At 39.5% G+C, this 24,326-nt stretch overlaps 1 protein-coding gene across 4 annotated transcripts in view; it reads right to left on the bottom strand.

The window, feature by feature from the left end:
* Positions 1-24,326, bottom strand: part of FTO (FTO alpha-ketoglutarate dependent dioxygenase) — a 411,919-nt gene that overhangs the window by 170,081 nt on the left and 217,512 nt on the right. For all 4 annotated transcript variants that reach the window (XM_015126148.3, XM_077984755.1, XM_028841592.2 and 1 more), the window contains one exon: positions 5,954-6,078. In XM_015126148.3, the coding sequence (XP_014981634.1) occupies positions 5,954-6,078 (125 nt within the window). The remainder of the gene's footprint in view (positions 1-5,953; positions 6,079-24,326) is intronic.

The following is a 24,326-nucleotide window of genomic DNA, read 5'->3' as shown; positions in this document are numbered from 1 at the left end:
CACTAACAAGAGGGGTAAGGAAGTCCTTAAGTCCGCCATGTTTTAAAATGTCCTATTGAAAAAACAATAGTTTTCAAAAAGTACAGGAAAAGATGCTCGACATCATAAGTCATTAGAGAAATGCGATTCAAACCACAATAATATACCACTAGGATGTCTATAGTTCAAAAAAAATGCAAATAACAGGTAATTACGAGGACATAGAAAAATTGGAAACTTTGTGTTTTTGGTGGGAACATAAGATGGTGTAAAGGATGTGAAAAACAGCCTGGCAGTTCTTCAAAAAGTTAGACACAGAATTACCATATGACCCAGCAATTCCTTTCCTAGGAGAACTGAAAACATGTCACCCAAGAGAACTGAAAACATGTCACTCAAAAACTTGTACATGAATGTTTACAGCAGCATTATTCATGATAGCCAGAAAGTCAACCCACCCACATGTCCATCAATTGATTACTGTCCAACAACCCAAATGCCCATCAGTTGATTACTGGATAAATAAAATGCGGCACATCTATATAGTAGAGTATTATTCAGCAGTAAAAAAGAATGAAGTACTTATATGCTATAGCATGGATGCATCCTACAATCAGTATGCCAAATGAAAGAAGTCAGACGTAAAAGGCTACGTATTGTATGATTTCATTTATAAGAAATGTTACAAATAGGCAAATCTGTAGAGATAAAAAGTAGATTGGTGCTTGCTCGGGACTGTGGAGAGAAGGGGAAATTGAAGGTGGCTGTTAACAGATGCAGGGTTTCATTTTGCGGGAAGGAAGATGCTCTAGAATTGGATAGTGGTAATAGTTGCACAATTAACTGTACACTTTAACAGTTAACTGTACACTTTAAAATGATAAATTTTGTTGTATGAAATTTTACATTATATATGACTTGTGCCAATTTTTTAAAAACCCTAATGACCTTGCTTTTGTCTCTCTCTCTCTCTTTTTTTTTTTTTTTTTTTTGTATTTATACCTCACTTAGCAAAAATTTAGGGCCATGGTTTTAAAGTTAAAAAGCATAATTGATTCTCAAAGTATTTGCCACCTCCCTGAATTATCCTCTACCTGGCTTTCTGCTCACTCAAAATCCCCACAGACATAAGACAGCCAAGTCAAAACCTTGATGAAAAATATGCTAACTTTGGATAATGTTTACAAGCTTTCTGTTTTGATTTTTTAACATAATTATTGTCTGGGTGAGGCTTGTGTTACAAGACAATATAGTTCAATATAAAGGGTTTTCAATAACACAACAATTCTAGTCTTCCAAGACATCTACCATTAAATACGTTCCCGAGTGGGTCAGAGAACTTGCCACTCTGTTGTGGTAATGATGGTTCCACTGCTTTCCTTGCCACTGCCTCTCACAGTCTCTTTCTAGGAAACTTCTACATTCTCATCCCCAGATAAACCCTGAAATTGGCCACTTAGCTCACTCTCTATTATGCACAGCATCTCATGCAGTAGGTATACAAAATATACGAAAAGATGCTTACTGAATGAAATCATTCTCGTTTCAGAAAGCGGACTCATGGCATGTGCCACTCATCTCTGCAGAAAAGGACAGAGCTGCATGGCCTCCATCATCACTGGTCTGAAATCAGGACTCTATGTTCATGAGAAACTGGGGGAGAGCTTTAAATAGACTAATCTTATCAATTAGTGGTAAATAAATAGACGAATAGTGTATAGTGACCTCATCCATTGTTGGCAATAATTAGCATCGCTATGATGTTTCTTTGAAAAAAGGAATAAAGAAAGAACCAAACATAACTACTCAGTTAACATTATGTGCTTTCTTCTTATATTTACAGAAAAACTGCCAGGTTGTAGTAGGAATAAGACTCTGTTCAAGAGTCACACATATATTTCGTACTAAAGAGTGCACAATAGTCAGTAGTCAGATGCTGACATGGACACACATTTTTTGGAAAAGCATTTTCTCTAACACTTGATTTACCTACATTACTGAAATGAAGCAAGCAGGCAGAACAAAATCTTTGATTCTCATTCTGACTTCTTCAAGGCAAAGGAAGCCCATTCCGTTTCTGAAGCTAAACTATAAATAATTATTCCATAATAAACAACACCCTCAAAATTTTCAGCCATCTAGGAAAGATGCCAGGGCTTTGTAGAAAATAAACAAGGCAGTGATTTTTATTATATTTTATTTAGAAAGACAACTCGGGTGTGGACATTGAACTGCACCTTTTCTTTGGAGCACTTTTCAAATGATAATTTCTTCCACTGTCACCATTAAATCTTAATCCATTCCAGCTCCTTGTATGGGTCATTGAGTCTATATGTACTGCTGTTATTTTAAAATGTTTCCCCTTGGTAGGAAAGAGGGGGAGAAAAGATGTTGAGAGCCAGATGGGCCTCTTCACAGTTCATTTATCAAACCTAATACGCCGGGCCCCACCCTCCTCTCACTCACGATTGCGGTTAAACTTCCATATAATTTGGTAATCATTTTCATTATCAGAGAGTGACCCTAAAGTAGCCTATCCTGGGACACCCGGTCCTTGCAGCTGCTCTTTTTCTGCCTTTTCCTACAGTAGACCCTAAGAACCTCAGAGTTTATTAGCTGCAGACTGACCTTTGGGCTACGCAGGTCAAGAAGGGGTCAGATCAGAGGGCTCGCCCAGTTCTTTAAAAGCTATAACAAGCTGTCCATCAGGCAGAGGGGACTGGATAAACAAAGGCGAATCTTCAGAAATTCTGTCCCACTTCTGTTAACACTTACCCTGCATTCACACAGCTTCTCCCAATGTCCTTTGGATCATTCAACTCTAGGGAAGTGAATAGACAGCCCTAATAAGCCTATTTGGAGAGGGTTGTTTATGGGATTACGAAGCTTGGAGAAGGAAACCCGCAGCACTCAGATGTGCCTCTAGAGTCGCTGGGTTGTGTGACACTGTGACAAACTCGGTTACCCCAAGTCATGCAAAATTGACACTTTCCTCAAGAAGCTAAATTACAAGGAACATATGCTTCAGTTTAAGAGACTTCAGTGAGTCCCAAACAATGGCTTGGCGCCCGACCTGAGAGAGAGACAAATATTTTATAACTAGGTTACAAGTTTTACTTTAAAAATTCTCCCTAATATGATCGCAAATGAACCTGCTAAAGAGAGGTAAAAACCTTTATTACAAAAGACTTATACGAAAGTTATTGCCAGCTGCAGCGGCTCCGCTGACCTAAATTTCTTGAAGTTGTACAACTCATAATGCACTCTCTAATGTGCAATATAAGGTAATTAGAGTCATCTGTATTTAACTTTCAGAGGAAAAAAATTTCTATTATCTAATCTAACTGATCCCCTGATAGCTTTGATGAAAGTAAAATACTGTAACCTATTGCTTGGCCTTTGGTGAGTGCTAATTATTTTCTGTCAAAGCACATTTTTCCTTGTGTAATTCCGAAGTACACAATAGGCCAATCTCTAAAACACAGGCTGCTCAGTAAGCACCGCAGTGGATGTTTTATAACTTTCACCACCACCCGTTTGACGGCTACTCGAGGCAATGCCCAATTCCAGACCGCCAGATGACACTTTGATGAGGAAAAGAAAGGTGTATGGTAACCGTCTGTTTATACGGATCGCATGGATGAGTCTGTAGATAGGTCACTAAGATGGGAAACATCAAATGAGGGTGGAGAAGCGGTGGGGAGAAGGATTATGGTTATTTAATACTCTGAGGACACTTCTCCTTCTGAGATCTCAAGACACTAGCCTCTTGAAATTTTCTTTCAGGTGTTTAGTTTTAAGGGGGTCTGCACAGTGTCAGCTGTTAAGCTCTTTCTTTCCTCCTCCCTTAACACAAAGGACTTGAGAGTTTTTGTTTCAGTTGCTAGACTACATCAACTTCAACACTGGCTCCAGCTCCTGATTAAATTGTTAGCAGTAAGGGCCAGAAATGCTGAAAGCAGATTCCTTTTAAACAGGCCACTTTGACCATGTTGTCTAATGATTTAGTGTATTAAAAAATTATTGTTAACAAACCAAATGCACTCAACAAAAAACATCCATTTGCGCTCTCACTGGACCACACGGTCTTTGGATGGAAGGGAACCGGAGGAAAGATTACAGGGAAATTCTTTCTTCTTCCCTCTCTATTTAATTGGAATCATCATGAGGATGACATAAAACATCAAACAGAGACAAAGAAACCCCTTAGATGTCCACAAACTGATATTCCATTCCTTAATATGTATACTTTAATGAATATACATGCTTAACTTATAATACAAAGAAAATTTTAGAATTAATTATTGAAAGGTAAATTGGAAATCATTTAGTCATTACTGTAGTTGAAACCGTCTGCCACTGGCCAGGTGTGGTGGCTTGCACCTGTAATCTCAGCATTTTGGGAGGCCAAGGCAAGAGGATCGCTTGAGGCAAGGAGTTTAAGACCAGCCTGGGCAACATGACAAGACCCTGTGTCTATTTTTATAAACATTTTTTTTTAGAAAGAATAAAAAGTAACTGTCTGCCATTTACGCTGACCACACCACCAAAAAGATGGGGGAAGGGGAGGGTGAGTATCATTGGGAATTTTAAAATTACTATTTAAATACAAGTCTGAATTTAAAAATAGTACATATTTGAAAAAGCAGCTTTCTGATATCCAATGAGAATAAATACTTATATTGTCTCCTTTCTTGGAAAATGCCCATCTTCAGCCTTGTTCAGACAAACCTATTTTATGACAATTATTACTAGTAAAGCTATCAATTATTATAAATTCTGTTGCATGAAGTCATTTGGAGAATATTATGTCTATCAATAAATGTTCTTGACTTCCAGGCACATAGAATTTTTAAGCACCAAATAAGACTCTGAGACAAAATATGCCATACCTTTCCTGATTCCTCTCCCTCTGGCTTAGAGACGGATGACAATTCAATAATTTTTACAAACTACAGATCTGAAAGATAATCTTAACATTTGGGAGAACTAGTTCTAGCCTCCCACATATCAACTGGTTTTCAAAAAAGAACAGGATAACATGATATTTACTATGCAAGCATCAGTTCTGTAAAAACTGATGATTTAAAGAAAGTCTTCACCAGTAACACAGTTTCTAAGCACAGGTAACTCCATGGAAAGAGACTAGGTTGAAACAAGAGTCATTCCTAGTTGATTAACCCTAAAAATCGGGTTGATAAATAGGCTACAGTCATTGCCACATAACAACATTTTGAGGTTTTGGTCAACGGCGAACTTTACATATGTCAGTGGTTCCGTTCCATAAGATTATAACAGCATATTTTTGTAGTACCTTTTCAATATTTAGCTATGCTTAGATACACTAACACTTACCATTGTGTTACAACTGCTTATAATATTCAGTACAGCAACATGTTGTACAGGTTTGCAGCCCTGGAGCAACAGACTATACCATATAGCCTAGGTGTATAGTCGGCTATATCATCAAGGTTTGCGTAAGTGCACTCTATGATGTTCATACAAAGGCGAAATCACCTAAGAACACATTTCTCAGAACCTATCCCCATCATTAAGGGATGCATGACTATACTTTCAAGTAATCTGCCTTGCACAGAGTGATATAGGAGCACTATATGGATTTCCCAGACATCTGCTCTAATGAAATAGCAATGTTAGTCTTTTAGACTGTTGATTAAAGAGGGTTCTTCAGTATCAGGTGCTTATATTACATTATGCTCAAAATGCAAACATTTATGCTAAATATTATATTCAGGAATAAATTGTGTAAATATACTGATGATGTCAATGGATCATTACAATTAATGTAGGTGCCGTGGGTAGGAAAGCTAACTTTAGCTGAAAGCATCTTAAATGTGCTTATTTTTCATGGCCCCTCAAAGGAAAGGGACGAGGCCAGCCCTAAGGGAGGGCTTGGCCAAATATAGTTCTTGTTTGTCAAGAACAACAAATCCCATTTCATAACAGAACTAACCTGGCATGCCATTCTCTCCTCAGGTTCTGGCGTGCAGTGAGCGAGGCAAGGATGGCAGTCAAGATTTCATTCCTTTGTTCCACGGGGAGCCCCTCTCTTTTAACTTCATGAAGCACAGCATTTGTCTACAAGAAATGATCCAAAACAGAAAGAAAAAGTGAAAAATTAATAATAAAAAAAAAGCCCATAAGCAAATAAGGACAGTAAATCAATGGCTTTTTTATTACAGTTCCCCTGCTAACAAATCAATACAGTAAATGATGGCCAAAAATGGCCAGCATATATTTTGTATTTAATCAATGTACATGGCACATAAGGTAAACTCTAAAGCTCCATTGCCTTAAGTAACACATCAAGATACTGCACATTCTTACTCTAATTTTCTCAGCACACCAATGATTTTTTTTTTCCCTGGGAATTGCCTACCATGAGCTATTATTAGAAATGATTTTCACGTACACTTCACTGTGAGTTGTTTGTTTTGCCTTTTTAAAAAAGAGCAGCCTCTGACTTTCACTCTCTGTTTCCTGCCACCCAGCTGAGGCTTTCTCTGCCTCTCTTATTTGAATAATTACTTTAAATTTCTACCCATGCCAGCAATGTTTGGCGGGGAAAGAAGGGAGAAGATTCACTCATTTTCCTTGCTTGTTGCAAATCAAGATCTTGCAAAAAAAAAAGGGAACACAAAAATCAGAAAGACCATTTCTTTGAATGAATATCTCAAAGAACACCTTTAGATTTTATAGATATCGTTTTTAAATTTAAAGTTAGTGTGGCTTTTTTGGAGATTTTATAACCAAAGCAATTGCTAAAAGGAATGAAATTGTCACTACAATGTCAATGAAACTGTCTGTGTTCTAAGTCATTCAATATATTCCTTATCTAACAGATGCCAATATGTTTGTTTACTTAAAGAGCACACCCATAACCTGGTTCTCCTGTAACTTGAAACACCACTTCCTTACTCTTTCATAGCATTTGATAGTGCATATTTAATATCATCATGACAACCTTGAGGAGTAGTGAAATTTGTTGTTTCTATTGCCTAAATCCATACCTCATCCCCTTTGTCTGGTAACATCACCTAAATCTCCTCTTACAAAGTCTTTTCTTTCATGGTATAAAGTCTTAGAGGGACTGTCAACCAAGGTGTCCTATCCTCCCCTATTGAAGGATGTGGGCCAGACCAACCTGATCCTTTTCCAGGACTTTAGACTCTTGAGAGGAATGATATAGAAATGGGGGAAAATGCTGAGGCAATTTATCAATTCCCTTAATTCCTTCCACCCATGGTCCTCAGAGTATCTCTAGTTTCTGGAACTTTCTGAGTCCAGATCGTTCATTTTTCCTTTGATAGTGTCAGTCACCCAATATCCTTTCAATAAAGTCCCATTTTGTTTAAATTCACCAGGGCTGGGCACGGTGGCTCATGCCTGTAATCCCAGCACTTTGGGAGGCTGAGGTGGGCAGATTGCTTGAGGTCAGGAGTTCGAAACCAGCCTTCCTAACATGGCGAAACCCCATCTCTACTAAAAATACAAAAATTTGCCAGGCGTGGTGGCACGCACATATAATAACAGCTACTCAGGAGGCTAAGGCAGGAGAATAGCTTGAAACTCGGGAGGTGGAGCTTGCAGTGAGCTGAGATCACACCACTGTACTATAGCCTGGGCGACAGAGTGAGGCTCCATCTCAAAAAAAAAAAAAAAATTTCATCAGAACCTGTTTCTGTTGCTTATCAAAAATGTTAATGGATGCAAACAGGTAAGTCAGAAAATAGTACCTCCATTGTGAAGAAGCCTGGATAATCTACCTGACACTAGCCAGGAAGAGGACCCTGATCCTGCCTCCTAGGCCCAGTATTCCATCTACTGTGCTGGAAGATGTGCCCAGTTGGACAGTCAAGCGGCTTCTGTGGTAACAATATTTTCAGCCCTCCAGCACAAGGAGGAACGTTCAGCTTCTCTAGGTAATTCCAGGGCATGAAACCCAAGATCCAGAGGTTGCAAATTCAAATACTCACTAGGCCAGGCGCATAACCATGAATGAGTTAAGCAGAGGTTACTAAAAGAGAGCACATGTTCTGCCTTAAAAAGGCAGCCACTATTCAGATCCAGCCAGCTCTGCCACTCAGAAAAGCTGGCTCATTGATGCCAGATTCATGAATTTTCAAAATAAACAAGAAATCTGGTGTGGGGTGTGTGTGTGTGTGTGTGTGTGTGTGTGTGTGTAATGTGAAAACCAATTTTTGTAAATCTTGTAAACTCATTAAAATTAAACAAAAAATACCCTGTGGGTCAAACGAGAAACACCAATGGGCTGAATAGAACTTAGGCAGCTATCAATCTGTGATCTCTAATCTGAGAGATGTCTAATTTCAGAGAGGTCTGAGCATTAGCAGGTATTCTAACAATAGTACTACTCCTTGTCTGTGACACCCTACTTCATGTACTTAAAGTTGAAAGGAACCTCAAAAAGTCATGTAGTTTATCAGCCAGGCATAGTGGCTCACGCCTGTAATCCCAGCACTTTGGGAGGCCGAGGCGAGTGGATCACCTGAGGTTAGTAATTCAAGATGAGCCTGGCCAACATGGCGAAACCCCGTCTCTACTAAAAATATAAAAAATTAGCTGGGTGCGGTGGCAGGCATTTGTAATCCCAGCTACTCAGGAGGCTGAGGCAGGAGAATCGCTTGAACCCAGGAGGCGGAGTTTGCAGTGAGCTAAGATCGCACCATCTCACTCCAGCCTGGGCAATAAGAGCGAACCTCTGTCTCAAAGAAAAAAAAAAAAAAAAAAAAGTCACATAGTTTATCGTTATGTCTGTGGGTACATATCATCTTACCAAAATGCAAAAATGCATCCAACGAAAGACAAAGTAGACATCCAGCTAGCTCCAAAAACATGATCAAAACAAAATTATTTCCCTCTGTAAATCTACTAAAATGTTTATTTTTTAAAGTCATTTACCTCTTCCTTGCCTTTCATATCACTTACATTTTATCCAGGGGCCCTTGTTTTCCATAGGCCCTGAACCGCCTCTAAGAGTGGGAGGAACAAGGAGGTAAGAAAGAAAGTCTCACAAAGAAAGGGGATGTTGCCTGTTTAGTCAACACTGTATCCCCATTGCCCACAAAATATTTGTCAAATCAGTGAATAAAGAAGGGACTTGAAAAATAAGTATTACAAACACAAAGAACAATGAAGGCTCTCTTCTTTTAAGAAATTACCATTACATAAATGATAAACTCATAAAATAGATAAACTAAGAAATAGTTATGTGCTTTATCACTTCACAAAAGGATTCACTCTAAGGTTTCTTTAAATAACCAGATCCTCTAGTTCAAGAGTTTCCTAAACTTCAGTTATTCTAGCACATCTTCATAATTCTTGCCATATTTGCATATGAACTATATAATATAGTATTTAATATTTTTCTTTAAATTGACTCATTTTTCACAGTAATTTCTAGATAAAAGTAAAAAAAGAAAAAATACAATGAAAATTGGCTCATTTTTAAAAAATATAAATTCACTTCAAAAGAAAAATGGAAAAACCAATGGTACTTATAAATGAGAAGATAATCATAAAAGTAAATATATTATAAAGAAAACCATATATTTATTTCATTCTAGACAGGAATTGTTGCTTGCTGAAGGCTCTGAGACTAAAGCATGCTCCCTCTTTGTAAAGGAAGATATTAACAAGTGGTGGAGAATAATGATGCAGCAGATTTAAATGAAAACTTCCTTGACATAATCACATAAACAGATGGAGCTGAAGAGAGAATCACTGCCTCAGTGTGGTCCTCATGTGCAGAGTCCCCAAGTGCCACCTTGCCTCACCCTCTATCACCTGTAGTCCACATCTCACACTGTGGGTGTACTTCCCTATTGCAAGGGTTTTTAAACGCTTTGCAGATAAAGTTCTTTTCTCCCCAAATGTATCCTTACATGCAACTCCAATATATACAACAAACAAAACTGGGACAATTCTCTTTGAAGCTGGTGTGGAGGACCTAGAGGTCCTCCCTTTGTCATGGGGCATCTTCTCAAAGCCCCAAGGCACTGTGAAACACAATTCGCCAACCCCCACCCAAGAGCATCTAAAATAGCGTTCAAGTTTTTAAAAGTTGAGACACTGCTAGGAGGCATGCAAAATACTACCATTCTGACAAACAGTTTGGCAATTTCTTATAAAGTTAAACATACATTTAAAATATGACCTAGCAATCTCATTTCTAGGGATTTATCTAAAGAAATGATAACTTATGTTCAAACAAAAACATGTACACAAATGTTTACGGCAACTTTCTTCATAACCACCAAAAACTGGAAACAACCTAAATGTTCCTCAAAGGGTAAATGGATAAACACACGGTGGTACATTCACACAATAGAACACTACAACAGCAATAAAAAGGGCTGAGCAACTGATGCACGCCACCACTCAGCATCTCAAAGACATGATGCTCAGTGAACAAAACCACTTATTTGACAATCTGGAAAAGGCAATACTGTAGGGTCAGAGAAAATGACAGTGGTTGCTAGGGATTCGACTGGGCAAGACGTGGCATGAGGGAATTTTTGAGCATGATGGAACCATTCTGTACCTTGATTGTGGTGGTGGTTACATGAGTTTATACAAACGTTAAAACTCATAGGACATGTGGCTCATGCCTGTAATCCCAGCACTTTGGGAGTCCGAGGCAGGTAAATCATCTGAGATCAGGAGTTCGAGATCAGCCTGGCCAACATGGCAAAACCCTGTCTCTATTAAAATACAAAAATTAGCCGGTGCGGTGGCACACTTCTGCAATCCCAGCTACTCGGGAGGCTGAGGCAGGAGAATCGCTTGAACTCAGGAGGCATAGGTTGTAGTGAGCTGGGATCAAGCCACTGCACTCCAGCCTGGGCAACAGAGCAAGACTCCACCTCAAGAAAAACCCAAGCAAACAAAAACCATAAAAAACCTATAGGACTGTATACCCAAAAAAAAGGCCAATTTTATTGTATGTAAATTTTATAAGAATTTAACTTAAAAATATTTGCATCACATTTTTAAAAGAAGAAAGAGTGCAGAAAACAAGTTTCAAGTAAACACATTTAGCATATAAGTAGTAAAAATATAGAAAAATATAACTTAACAAAAAAAACAAATTCTGTTACAAGAAACTATTTTAGTATTAGAAAAGGAAGGGTGAACTTCGAACATTCAAACTCGAAAATTTAGGGTGAAAAGAAATCATTGCACAAAAGGAAATTTCAGTGTCAAAAGAGCATTCTTTTTACAAGGCAATTAACGTGATATTTTTACTCCTTATAACAGTGTCGGCTTTTCAAGGGTTGACTTCCCTAGGAAATGTTTATAGGCCATTTTCCCATTAGTAGTAACATAGAACTTCTTCAAACGAGTAACAATTTTTAAAAAGTCTCCTATTACCAAAAATTACATTCTCCCTCCCCTCCTCCCAAAACACAAGAAAACCCCCCAGGTTTAGGAAACGTGCACTAGAGGCTAAATTTCATTTCATTAGTACTTTTTTTCAATAGAAATCTACGGAAATGCAGGCCAGATCAGAAAGAACTAAGTATTAATTTTAGAGTGCTGGCTGTTCAAATCCCCACTGTCACCTCCTAGCTGCGGGTCTTTCCCATAACTCCAAATGGTGATAGTAACAGAACCGCTCCACAGTTCTTGTAAGTATCAGTTGCCTGGTACGTATGCCGTCATGATTATTACTGTTTACTTTCATCTTAAGCTCTGCCAATCTACCTTGTACTAGGTTATGCTAGTTTAACAAAGGGATTCCTGAAAATGTCTATTACTTTAAGTGGAAAAACTTTAAAGGAAATCAGGCAACCACTGAACAATCACAATCATAAAATTTTTATGTACCAGAAGCCAGAGGCATATCTCTTTGCATATCCCTAGTGGTAGAAAATCTTGATCTCTTTATCCTATGAGGGTGGGTTTTTTTTTTTTTTTTTTTTTTTTTTTTTTGAGACGGAGTCTCGCTCTGTCGCCCAGGCTGGAGTGCAGTGGCCGGATCTCGGCTCACTGCAAGCTCCGCCTCCCGGGTTCACGCCATTCTCCTGCCTCAGCCTCCCGAGTAGCTGGGACTACAGGCGCCCACAACCGCGCCCGGCTAATTTTTTGTATTTTTAGTAGAGACGGGGTTTCACCGTGGTCTCGATCTCCTGACCTTGTGATCCGCCCGCCTCGGCCTCCCAAAGTGCTGGGATTACAGGCGTGAGCCACCGCGCCCGGCCGAGGGTGGGTTTTATTTTTAGAACCAGTTCTTATTTTACTTGATCTCTCTCGGTTTGCGCACATCTGTCTCTCCTGGGCCAGTGCCTGACACTAAGCTGGTCCTTCTCAGTCTCCTGTATGCCTTTCCTCATTCTAGGATGAGGAACTGTTGTTATCCCAAGGTCATACCTTTCATCCTCCTCTCATCTCTTCGGCTTGCTCTCTCTGTGGGTGATCCGCCCTTCCAATGGCTTTAAGGGTTCCCCGTAGACTGCTGACATCTCTACACTTCTACCTTCAAGCGGACCTTTCCACTAAGCTCTGGTCCCTTATAACCAATAACTGACTATCTTCCTTAAACATGCTGCCTCAAACATAAGATTCTGACCTTCACCTGTCCACATTTGAACTGACTATTTTTGCTTTCATCGTAGTTACCCAGAGTGGTGACTGTACTACGATTAATGCAATAACCCAAACTAGAACCCTAAGAATCACCCTAATCTTCTTCCCTTTCCTTTCTGCACTTCCTATACCTAAACATAAAAAAATCCTGTGATTCCTCTCTCTTCAATATGACTGAAACTTACCTCTTCCCCACTGCCATAGGCTTAGTTCAGGCCCATCTCTCATCTGGACCATATAATGGCCTCCAAACTGGTCTGTGTCCATCTCACCCCTTTCATGAATTTTCCTGCTTCAAGAGTGATCTTTTAAAAGTATATGTCCAAACATGTTACTTCCTTTTAAATAATTCAGCATCACCTACAATAGTGGTTTTTAGGCTTTTGTCATGAAGCCCTAGTGCTTCCACAAAGTTTCTTAGGGTCACCAAGGAGATAAGGAGCTTTGGCTTCAAAATCCCACCTAAACCAGAGCACCTTTGTTTATATACGCTTCGGTTATTGGCATTTGGAGGACACACACAAAAAATGATTTTTTTGAAGTCCAAATTCCTTAGCCTGGGGGAAAAAAACTCTTTTTGATACAGGTCCTGCTTACTTCTCAAATTTTATCTCCTATCATCTGTTTCATTTAAAACTGTAATTCCCCGAAAACACACGACTGTTCTAGACTATACTTCGATTTGTACCTTTGCCATATAACTTTTCGGTAACTACTCATTCTTTAAGAAACATCTCAAAAACACCTCCTCTATGAAGTCTTCCACAAACTACGTCCTTCCACCAAATTAGACGGAGCTGATCATTCTTTTTATGCACCACCATGTCGTACTCCATTGCACTTACATATTCATTTAAATTTTTCTCTTCCAGAGTGAGGGCTCCATTAAACCAGAAGGGTCCATACCCATTTCTTAATAATCTCCAAGGTACCTAGTATAGCAACATGCCATGAAAGTGGACTCCTGATGGATACTTTGGAATAAATGAAGCCAAATGGCATGCTGAAACATGTCTGGGGAGTGAAGCTAACAATCAGGCCAGAAAGCACTATTCAAGGTCAAAAACAGTATGCGGAACCAGCTTTGATTTGATTCAAACTATTCCTGAAGATGAGTCTAAGAATGGGGTCAGAAAAACTATTCTTAAGCAACAGAATCCAGAAAAATGAGTATATGCCCTTGGTAGGTGATTACTTAAAAGGACAATACTCATTTGGATGGATGTGTCTAAAATATACCCTCCTAATACGAGGGTATGCATAGGAGGAAGAAGTCCCACTTTCTCCATTTCAGTAGAGAAAACTAGTTTGGACTCTGGCAACACACAGTATATTAAGGACCCCTAAGAATTTCCCAGAGTCTTTCATTTCTCCTGGCTCAAAACTTCATGTATAAAACCAAAGCAAAAAATCCACAGCCAGTGAGAGAGAGAGAGAGAGAGACTGAATGCAAATTAGAAAAGAAAAGCCAAGAACTCTAAGAAGCCTTGAATTTTAGGCTTAAGTTTCCTGTCTTGCTTGGAAAAAGTCTCCTAATTCTGAACGGATTCAATTAAAACTCAGCACTTCACCTAATTCTTGTAGGGCATATTGCTATAGTCAGTAACTTTCAGTATGTCCTAATTCCACTGTATCATAGCAGAATTTGTCGCATGTAGGGTTTTCAGAGACGAACCACTCTGAGATTTAAAAGGAGACTTACACCATTTACTCTTTACTAATACTTCTATGCAAGTCTTTAATCCTTTTGGTTCCTCTCTGAGAAGATGCAACAGCTTCTGATAGGCCTGTAACTCCAAAACTCAGACTTAATCTCTCCATCTTACAAATCAAAGAATGTTGTCCAAGGAAATGCATGGAAACAGGATGGCATTCTACAAATATGGCTGGTAATCCCTCTACAGAGCTCATTCAAAAAAAAAAAAAAATCTACTACTGTTCTTGCAATTTCAAAAGGGATCCCAGAACTGCGTACCTTTCTGATCTCCCTCTCTACCCATCCTCACCACCACCACAGAAGTAATACTGTCATTATGGGAAAAATGTCACCCCCAACACTTTTTATATACATAGCTGTCTCATGTTAGGGTTGTATTTCCCCTCTGCACACACAAATTACAAAGATATGCTCTGACTGATAATGAGGGCTAAAGGTTCAACTTGTGAAGAAACTTGGTTTAAGATGTTATCAGCTGGGAAAGCTATTTCCTCACATCAACATTGCCACAGGCTGTCAAAACCCCCAACCAGGGCTCCCCTCTTCAAAAGTCCAGGAATACTTTTTTTTTTTTCTTTCTCTCTTTCCGTTTTTTTTTTTTTTAAACTTAAAAAAAAAAAAAAAAAAAAAGAAGAAGAAGAAGAAAGGCACAGAACCCACTGAGATAGCCTTAGTCCCATCAAAGAAAGGTCAATCTCAGGTCTTCCTTCATTTAGTGATTGTCAGTTTAAGATGGCTCTTTTGTGAGGCCTCTTTGGCTCAATGCTGAGTGATGCCTTCACATTTTCTAAACGAAGACTGGGCACCACCAAAGATTTCCAGCATGCTTGGATCCACAGCGCGGCAGAACAAATAAACATTCCTCCCAGGCCTTCTGCCTACCTTATCTCCCTCTCCGGGAGCAGGAGGTTTTGGGGGTGCCAATGTTTACACAATGTTAAAACTTTCTTTCCCCTGTTTCCTGAATTTGAGAAAACGCATCCTGGATGACCTCGGCTAAGAGATAACACCAAGTCACCACTGGGTGCCACGTCTACTGGACTACTTAAGGCTGCTGTCTTCATCCTTCCCTCCCCTCCCCCGCCCTTCATAGTCTACTCACCCAGGAAAGCAGGAGATAAGCTCCACTGTCTTGAAAGGAAGGCACAAAGGCAGAAGTCTTCAAGAGGCTGCCAACAAAGCAGGCTTTTATTCCCACCTTAAAGACACACTTGGTTCAGTTCATCTCAAAGACCTACTTTATTTGACTGAACATCTCCGCAGAGTTCACCACATGACTCCTCAAAAATGTGCCAGTAAGACATATTTTAGTGTTTTTCCATCATGTACTATTGCACTAAGGGGGCTGGCTGAGAGTAATCAAGAATGTCTGTGGGGAAAGAATTCAGGGAAAATGTTTCTTTGATCAGTTTCCTCATCCATAAAGGGGTATAAGTAATAGCACCGAACTCGTGAAGCTCTTGTGAAGAGTAAATGAAATAATCCATGGAAAGTGCTTCACACAGTGCTCAGCATATACAAAATGCTTGATAAATGTCAGAAATTGGTTTCAGGACTATTGGAAGCAGCATTATATGTATAAAGTCTTGGGGGAAATATCGCAGAGGAAAAGAAATGGAAATTGATTTACAAAACCCAAAATCCTAAAATATCAGAGCCATGACTACGAATGACTACTTATTTTTGTTTTTTCCCCAAAGCACTTACACCGTATCTCCCATCTCTCTCCTTCTACGAGTAGAGAAATCACTCTGCCTCCTCTGTTTGACAAAAAGCCATGGAACCACAGCAGCCTGCCTGCCACTGCAGAAACTCTCGGGGACAGTCATGTGGGTGACCGCTGGAATGTTCAGGCTGCTGTGGGAAAAGAGGGCCTGCCCCTTACGTTTAAGCTCGGATGCCGGGGCAATGTACGAAAGCTAGACCTCAGAGCTCCAGTTGGCAACTCTGGTGTTTCAGATGATAGTGAAAAACAGCCCCATGTACTTGTCAAGGAAAGAAAAAAAAAAAATAGAAAGAAAGAAAAAGTGGGGGAGAAAGGTAAAGAGGAAAAAAAAGTGTTGTTTATAGAAGCCAGCTGCTTGGGCCTTGGCGCCAGCAGCCCCTCATCCTGCTATTTTACGCCTGCAACCCCACTGCCCCTACTGGCACAGGTACAACTAAATGTTGACTTCAATGCTTCAGAGAGCACTCGACTGATTTTGTACATGATTAATTGCCAAAGACATGGCTGGCCATATGGAACAGAGAAAGCATCAAGTAATTCATACTTCTGTATGTGATCGTTTGGCCCCTGTTGTTTTAATGTACAGGAAAGAGCTAGTATAGCACAGCCCTGGTGTCTTGCCCCTGACAGCCCATTAAGAAATCTCAAAGCACCTAGTCGAAGTTATGCTGTTGGCTTTTCAATAGCAGCCTAATAAAACAGAAGCAGAGCTTTCCAACCAGTCTTAAATCTTTCACATACAGTACATTAACTACTACGGCTGAAACAACAGGCTTCTTATGATAGGAAATGGGATTTGATTTCTAGTCTCTGCATACTTACTGAAAGCCTTTTTTTGGCCTTTATGGAGTTTACAAAATCATTGTTCTTTTTTCTCCCCCTGTTTTCCAAGCAGCCTAATAGATTTGTTTGTTTCAATAGCGTCTACTCTGCGTCACTATTACATGCACTCTATGTAACAAAGCTGATTCATAGATGGGAGCAGGAAACAGCACAATTAGTCTTACCGAGAGAGCCCAGGAATCACTCTAGCTTCTGAAGCATTAGCCTCCTTTACAACCAAGAAAACACAAAACCTATCTGCTGGAGGGAAGAGCCTCAGAAACACACTCTTATTACCCTCACTTCCTCCCCATCTCTGTGAAATGAATTCATTCGATGTGGGAAAGAATATCAATTTATTTCCCAGTTGTTCTACTGTTGGTTCTGGGTGACATTCCACTCCAGGCACAAGAGAAAGGTGCCACCTTAGGTGCAAGTCATCCCACCTTACAGTCTATTAGCTTCACCCACTACTGAGATCTTTGCAGGCTGTTACTTTCAGTCTCAGGGGAATATGTATGAGTTACCACAACGTTTTCCTTTCAAGGATTTTTCAGATGACAGTACTAAAAGTTAAAACACCATCAGTAGTTTCCTTTGTTGGTTCTGACACGTATTGGGAGGATGACTCTGTTGGCATTTTCTGTTAAAAAATACTTATATGACTTTTTTTTTTTTTGGTCTATGGATTTTTAGGTGTTGAAATTATCCTCACACCAGAAGACACCATATATGGGAAACTCCACTTATCTGCCTACTCATTAGCGGGATTATAATTGCTCCACTGCTAAAATGAGCTAACAACCCATTTACAGCTCTAAGCCAATGGGAAATTCTCTGCCTGCCTACTGCCTCTCCTTCCTTGGGATATGCTGCTGCTTTTCAGGATGAGCAACCCAATTAATAAACAATAGCATGAAACAGAAAGAAAGCAAGAGCAAGACTCTTGGGGAAAAAGAGGAAACAAGAGCATTAAAACTGACTCAATGATACGGCAATGAAGACACAATCCAAGATCTTTACAAAGACAAGAAAATTCTTGTTGACCATCATCTATAAAACTGTTTTTATTTTATTATGGTATGCTTTATAAAGTAAGATAATCATGTAATTCCCATTTTGCAGATTTTCACTTGTCCACTTTGGGAGGGTGAAATGCCCAAGAGTAATCAGTGATGGAAGTACTTAGTATGCTAGTTCTTTAAATCTCTAGCTCACTGTTACCTCAATAGTAGTGTTAGTAGATTATACATAAAAGTATTATACCTAATCTTTTCTAATGTATTAGTATTATACCTGATACTGTTATGTTATATATACATAACTGTTATATATATACATAACAAAAAGTAATACACATAAATATATCTTTTTAAAGTCTCATTGATGAAAATAAACCCATCAGAGCCACAAAAAACTTCAATAAAGAAAAGGAAAACGCTCAAACTGCAGCCATGGCACATAGCAATACTACCTGAATCTAGAACTAAACATGGACATACCCGTACGTTTCACAAAATTAATACCAGAATGACGGCTGACTTCTCTCCAAATACTTCCGCGGTGCCTTGCCGTATCTTTATCTTTTTATCAAAAACTATTCACTTTATAAATAAAAGCAAGAATTCTCCCAACCGCACCACAACACACACATGCCCCTAATTCCCAGCCGCTACTTCTAAGAATTCCACTGCACTAATCTGTTCATTGTCTTAACTGTTAATTGAAGGTGAAGAATGGCTAACTACACCAAGTACGAAATAATTGAGCCACTGATGATGTTTGGCCTAAAAGTGGCTTAGCACTTTCTGATCCTTGGACAAGTGAAAAGTTACCCAAGATCTCCATCAGATCAATTCTCTCCTTCCCCTAAACATCAGTAGCACAAAGGCCGAAGTGGTCTGTCGGGCACACTGGATTATATGAAGTGTAAAACACTGGGGGAGAGGGGAAGGGAGGGACGGCCTTTGAAAGGGAACGGGAAAAAGAAATCACACTTTCAAGGGGATCCAGCTGACAGCTCAGTCCCTAACAAGTGAGCCAAGGGAATATGTTTGGAAACATTGTGAATGCAGGAAGGGCACAGGGCTTTTGTCTGCGGCCCTACAGTGTGCCTTTAACCCAACTGCTGCCTGCATCACTGAACATATGTTTTCTACACAAGAACTGAAGCAGAAAAGGCTCATTGTTATAATTCGCTCCTTTGTATATATCTACCCCCACCCACCTACCCACCCACCTCCTCTTTCAGCAATACCCGAACCAAAGCCCTAGTGGAAATTTTATCTGCTCAGGAGAGTGAAGCCAGAAGGTCCGACTGAGACCTTACTACTGCCCCCAGGCCTACAGAACTGGTCCCCGCAGAGTGGCAGTAAGAACAACAGCTATGTTTATTCAGTGCTTACAACCTGCCATGCCAACAACTGTTTGTCATCAACATTATCTCACTTAATCCAGCGATCACCATATATCAAGCATCTCCATTTTAAAGATGAAAAAACTGAGGCACAAAGACAGTATATCCCCGCCTGCCAACCACTGCCAATCCCTGACACTGTAAAGCCACAAGGGACAAGTTCCATACTAGACACATGGAGCTGGAGATGCTTTGGGACACTAAGCAGGCAGGGTTTTGGAACATGAGAGAAATGTATATCTAAAAATGGAAGATTTGGGAAAAGTATATATACACACACATACAAATTCTACACTTTATATGTCACCCTATGTAGGCTGGGATCTGGACAGTACAAAACTCAAATTAAAGCAAAGCTGATGCATAAACTTCTCTGCTTTTGGCTGCAATGAAGAAAAAATTATGTTTGGTGATTCAGGAGGTCTCCCTTGTCCTTGAAGACTTTAGCACAGGGAGGAAGAACCAAGGCCCTGAAGGCCAATTGCTTTAGTGACCAAGTTGGCCACAGGCAAGTTACTTATCTTCTCTGGACCTCAGTTTCCTCATGTGTAAAATGAGGATGCTTAGAGCAGCTACTTCAGAGAGCTCACAGGATTCAGTTTTTACACATAAGGCCCTTACCATAGTACCTGACACATGGCAGCCAGTCCGTAAGTGTTAGCTCCTTTTTCTCCCTAGAATTTTGCTACTGAGATTTAGGATAAATGTAAAGTACTGGCCACTCAGAGTCACATTAAATCTACTAAAATGAGTCATAAAAATGAAGCCTTTCTTTATTCCTCTCTTTCCCCCATTCAGTCCTTTAAAAATTATTATTATATCAATAGGTTTTGGGGAACAGGTGGTGTTTGGTTACATGAATAATTTCTTTAGTGGTGATTTCTGAGATTTTGGTGCAGCCATCACCCGAGCAGTGTACACTGTACCCAATGTGAAGTCTTTTATCCCTCACCTTCTTCCCACCCTTTTCCCCACGTCCCCAAAGTCCATAAGAATAATCATTCTTATGCCTTTGCATCCTCATAGCTTAGCTCCCACTTATGTGTGAGAACATGCAATGGTTGGTTTTCCATTCCTGAGTTACTTCAGTCAGAATAATGGTCTCCAATTCCATCCAGGTTGCTGTGAATGCCATTATTTTGTTTCTTTTTATGGCTGCATAGTATTCCATTTGGTATATATATACTACAATTTCTTTATCCACTCGTTGGCTGATGGGCATTTGGACTGGTTCCATATTTCTGCAACTGTGAATTGTGCTGCTATAAACATGTATGTGCAAGTATCTTTTTTTGTATAATGAATTCTTTTCCTCTGCGTAGATACCCAGTAGTGGGATTGCTGGATCAAATGGTAGTTCTACTTTCAGTTCTTTAAGGAATCTCCGCACTGTTTTCCACCCCCTATTCAGTCTTACCCCAGGGTCTCATGGGGTAGCAGAGTGCACTGATATCAGATAAGCTGATATCTCATAACCTCGATACTTTCTGACTCATGATAATGATGATGATGATATAGCAGCCAACATTATTGGGCGCTTTCTATATGCCAGGTGCTGCTCACATATACTATGTTACTGAATCCTAAAAATAAATCTGTAAGATAAAGGTATTATCATTTCCATTTTACAGATGAAAAAACTGAGACTCAGAAAGGTTAAGTAATTTGTCAAATTTTATATCATTAGTAAGCAACAGAGCCAAATCTAACCCAGACATCAGACACCCGTGCCCGAAACTAACATATATGTAAACTGGCAAAGTTCAGAAAGTGCTTTCATTAACTTTATCTCGTTTGATCCTCATACACACTATATGTGTTGGGTAGAGCAAGTATTAATCACTTTTTTATAGATAACGAAACTGAGGCTCAGATAAATTAAGTAACTCATTGTATCAAAATTAGTAAAGAAGTTGAGCTCAGACTAGAAACCAGGTGTTCAAACTCCAGGTCCAGCACGTTTTATACAGAACACATGGAATGGAACATACTGAAGGTAAACTGCCACGTGATAAACCAATCAACGACATTTGAGTCTCTGCTATACAGAAGACATCCAGAAGGTCACAATACCTGGCCACTAGGAGCTTACAATCTATGCTGGGAAATACAACATATAAAAAGGGTGGAGGATGATAAAGGGGGACATAAAATAACTGTTCAATTTGATTAAGCTTTTAGGATTGATTTTGATTTATAAAACAGTTACTCTGCTCTACTAGAAAGTCCTGTTCCTTGCCTATCATAATCTTCATGTTATCATGTAACACTGATTCGCTAAATAGAGTTGTGTATCACATAATGATGTTCCAGTCAATGACAGATCACATATACGATGGTGGTCCCATAAGATTATCATGCCATATTTTTAGTCCGCCTTTTCTATGTTTAGGTATCTCTAGATACACGAATACTTATCACTGTGTTACAGCTACCTACAGTGTGCAATACAGTAACATGCTGTACAGGTTTGTAGCCTGGGGGCAATAGACTACACCACATAGCCTAGGTGTGTAGTAGGCTCTACCATCTAGGTTTGTGTAAGTACACTCTGTGATGTTCACACAACAACGACATCACTTAATGACACATATCCCGGAAAATATCCCCATCATTAAGCAACACATGACTGTGCTATTATCTTTTCATTTTGAGACAATGGAACTAAAATGTAGACCTGTAGGAATAAAGATACAACTAACAAATATCACCACAAACGCAGCCCACCCTTAATAATCTTATTTTTCTATTATTATTAAGATAAGAATAATCTTATTTTTCTTAAGATTCCTGAGGTCAAAGCTATGTCTCACTAAGCTCATGCTATTGACGTTGTGACTATTAAAACTTAAATAAAATAACAATCTGGTAGAAAAAGACAATCCAGTGAAAATCACATGGGCAGAGTTGCTGTACTGGTCCTTAGATAACATCTACCTAAGACAAATGCAGTCCCTGCCTAAATGCCACTGTCTACAGAGTCTTCAGTGTCAGAACTACCTGCTACTCGGTACATATTTACCCAGAGGAGACGGACGGACGGACACGGACACACAAACACACACACACGCATACTCAATTTTGTGATATGGCTCTCAAATAGGAATTCAGGACCTATTAATTGGAAATATCAGTGCATTTATTAATGTATTAATAGTAGCTATGAAAAAAACCCCATCACAGTGACTACATAAAACACATAATCAGAAATGTGTCGACAACAATAACAAAACATAACAATAACTATTACTTGTTTTACATTTACCATGTGCCAAGCCCTGTCCTAATCACTTTTCATGTAATCCCAATTTAAATCTTCACAACAATTCAGTGAAATCGGTTTTACTATTATCCCAACTTACGGAAAAGAAAATCAAAGCACTGAGTAACTTGCCTCAGATCACACAGCTGATAAGTAGTGGGGCCAAGAGTTAAACCCAGGTAGTCTGGTAGTAGAGTTCACTTCACTCTCTTACCCACTAAACTATGAAATGACAAACTATAAGGCACTTTCTGTGAGGCAGGGATACAGCACCTCATGTATTCCCTTTAACAAGCTAACATGGCAGGTTAGTATCTTCAGCAAACTCATTTTCCAAGTGAAGGAATCCAGGCTCGGAGTGTTCAATGAGTGGCCCAGGTTCTCATGGGGTAGCAGAGTAAGAATGGCTGGCAAAATCAGGGTTAATGATGCTACGCCATTGACCATGGTTTCACTGACAGATTAGGGTTCAGAGACAGTCTCCACTGGTGGAAGAAGTGGTGACTGGACTTCTGGTGACTGAGACTCCAATCAGGGACTCTACCCAACTGGAGTCTCTCTTGGACACACAGACAGAGGCCTGAGGTCACAGTAAACAGCATTGTTTTTTAAACTCAGAAAGACAACAACCAAATAGTTGACGAGCCTTAGCTCCATTCCAGATATCCCAGAGATTCTCCCTAGCTATAGTGTCCCAGGTCAAGAGTGAAAATAATGATTTAGGGCTATTTTCCCATTTACGAATACTACACATGAAAGGAATGTGTCAGATGAAACGCTAACTTCTGAATGCTAGTATTATCCAGAAGATCACAAAAGTCCGTAAGTTTGCAGATACTGCTCTGTGTATACGTTTAGTGCTCTGTGTATATGTTTAGTGCCACTAAAAGAGGCCATGATTCAGTCTAATGTGTGATGTAGGCAGCAGAATCGTAGCTTCTCTCTGGTTAGGAAAGAATACCCGTGTCCATGGGTATTTTTTACCCACGAACATGATTTACGGACCATCTATAAGCTCATTAGAATTTGTGTCTTACGTTTATAAGAACAAGATTTCCAACTCTATACTTCTCACAGATTTATTTTTTTAATTCTCATTATAATGCATTCATTTTCTTGTATTGTTCCAACTGTGATTTAGAATAAAAGAAACGAATGTGGATGGCTCAATGAGAACACAGAGGGACCCGGCATATGAATGGGATACGTGGTGCCCTTCATCATGAGCAGTAGCAGGCATCAGTTCAGTAGCCCACCTTTGCCCTTTAACTCATCTTTTAATGCTTCCCACTTAGGGCACTCTGAGGTCCAGAGTTATAAACTACATTTCATTCATTTTTAGGGAATGAAAACAATATTCCAACTTCAATTATGAATCCATTTTAAAAGCTGTATCCCCACTGAAGCATCTTGATATAAATAGATACAGACTGTGCAGAGTTTGGTCTTAGCTTTAGAAACCTAATGTGGTTACCACAAAGTTGCTTTGAGCTGCCACAAGGACAACAAAAGCCACATTTCTGTCTTGATTAAAACAGCCTAAAACCTGCAAACTACTGCTGCGGTTGGCATGAATTCCTACTTAACTCTAACTTGCCACATTCAGAACAGTTTTATGCTTTGATAAGCAGATATTATTGGCTCATCTCAGACAGACAATTGCCTCTCCTGCCTTGTTGAGTGGTGATACATTCCATACCCAAAGATTAAACTGTTGTCGAAAACCAGTGATGGGCACAGCATTTTCACGCTGAAATTGTCTCCATGAGACGGA

Source organism: Macaca mulatta, chromosome 20, assembly GCF_049350105.2.
Source record: "Macaca mulatta isolate MMU2019108-1 chromosome 20, T2T-MMU8v2.0, whole genome shotgun sequence".
Lineage (NCBI taxonomy): Eukaryota > Metazoa > Chordata > Mammalia > Primates > Cercopithecidae > Macaca > Macaca mulatta.
The sequence above is the reverse complement of the archived record's forward strand: the minus strand, read 5'-3'. Positions and strand labels throughout refer to the sequence as shown.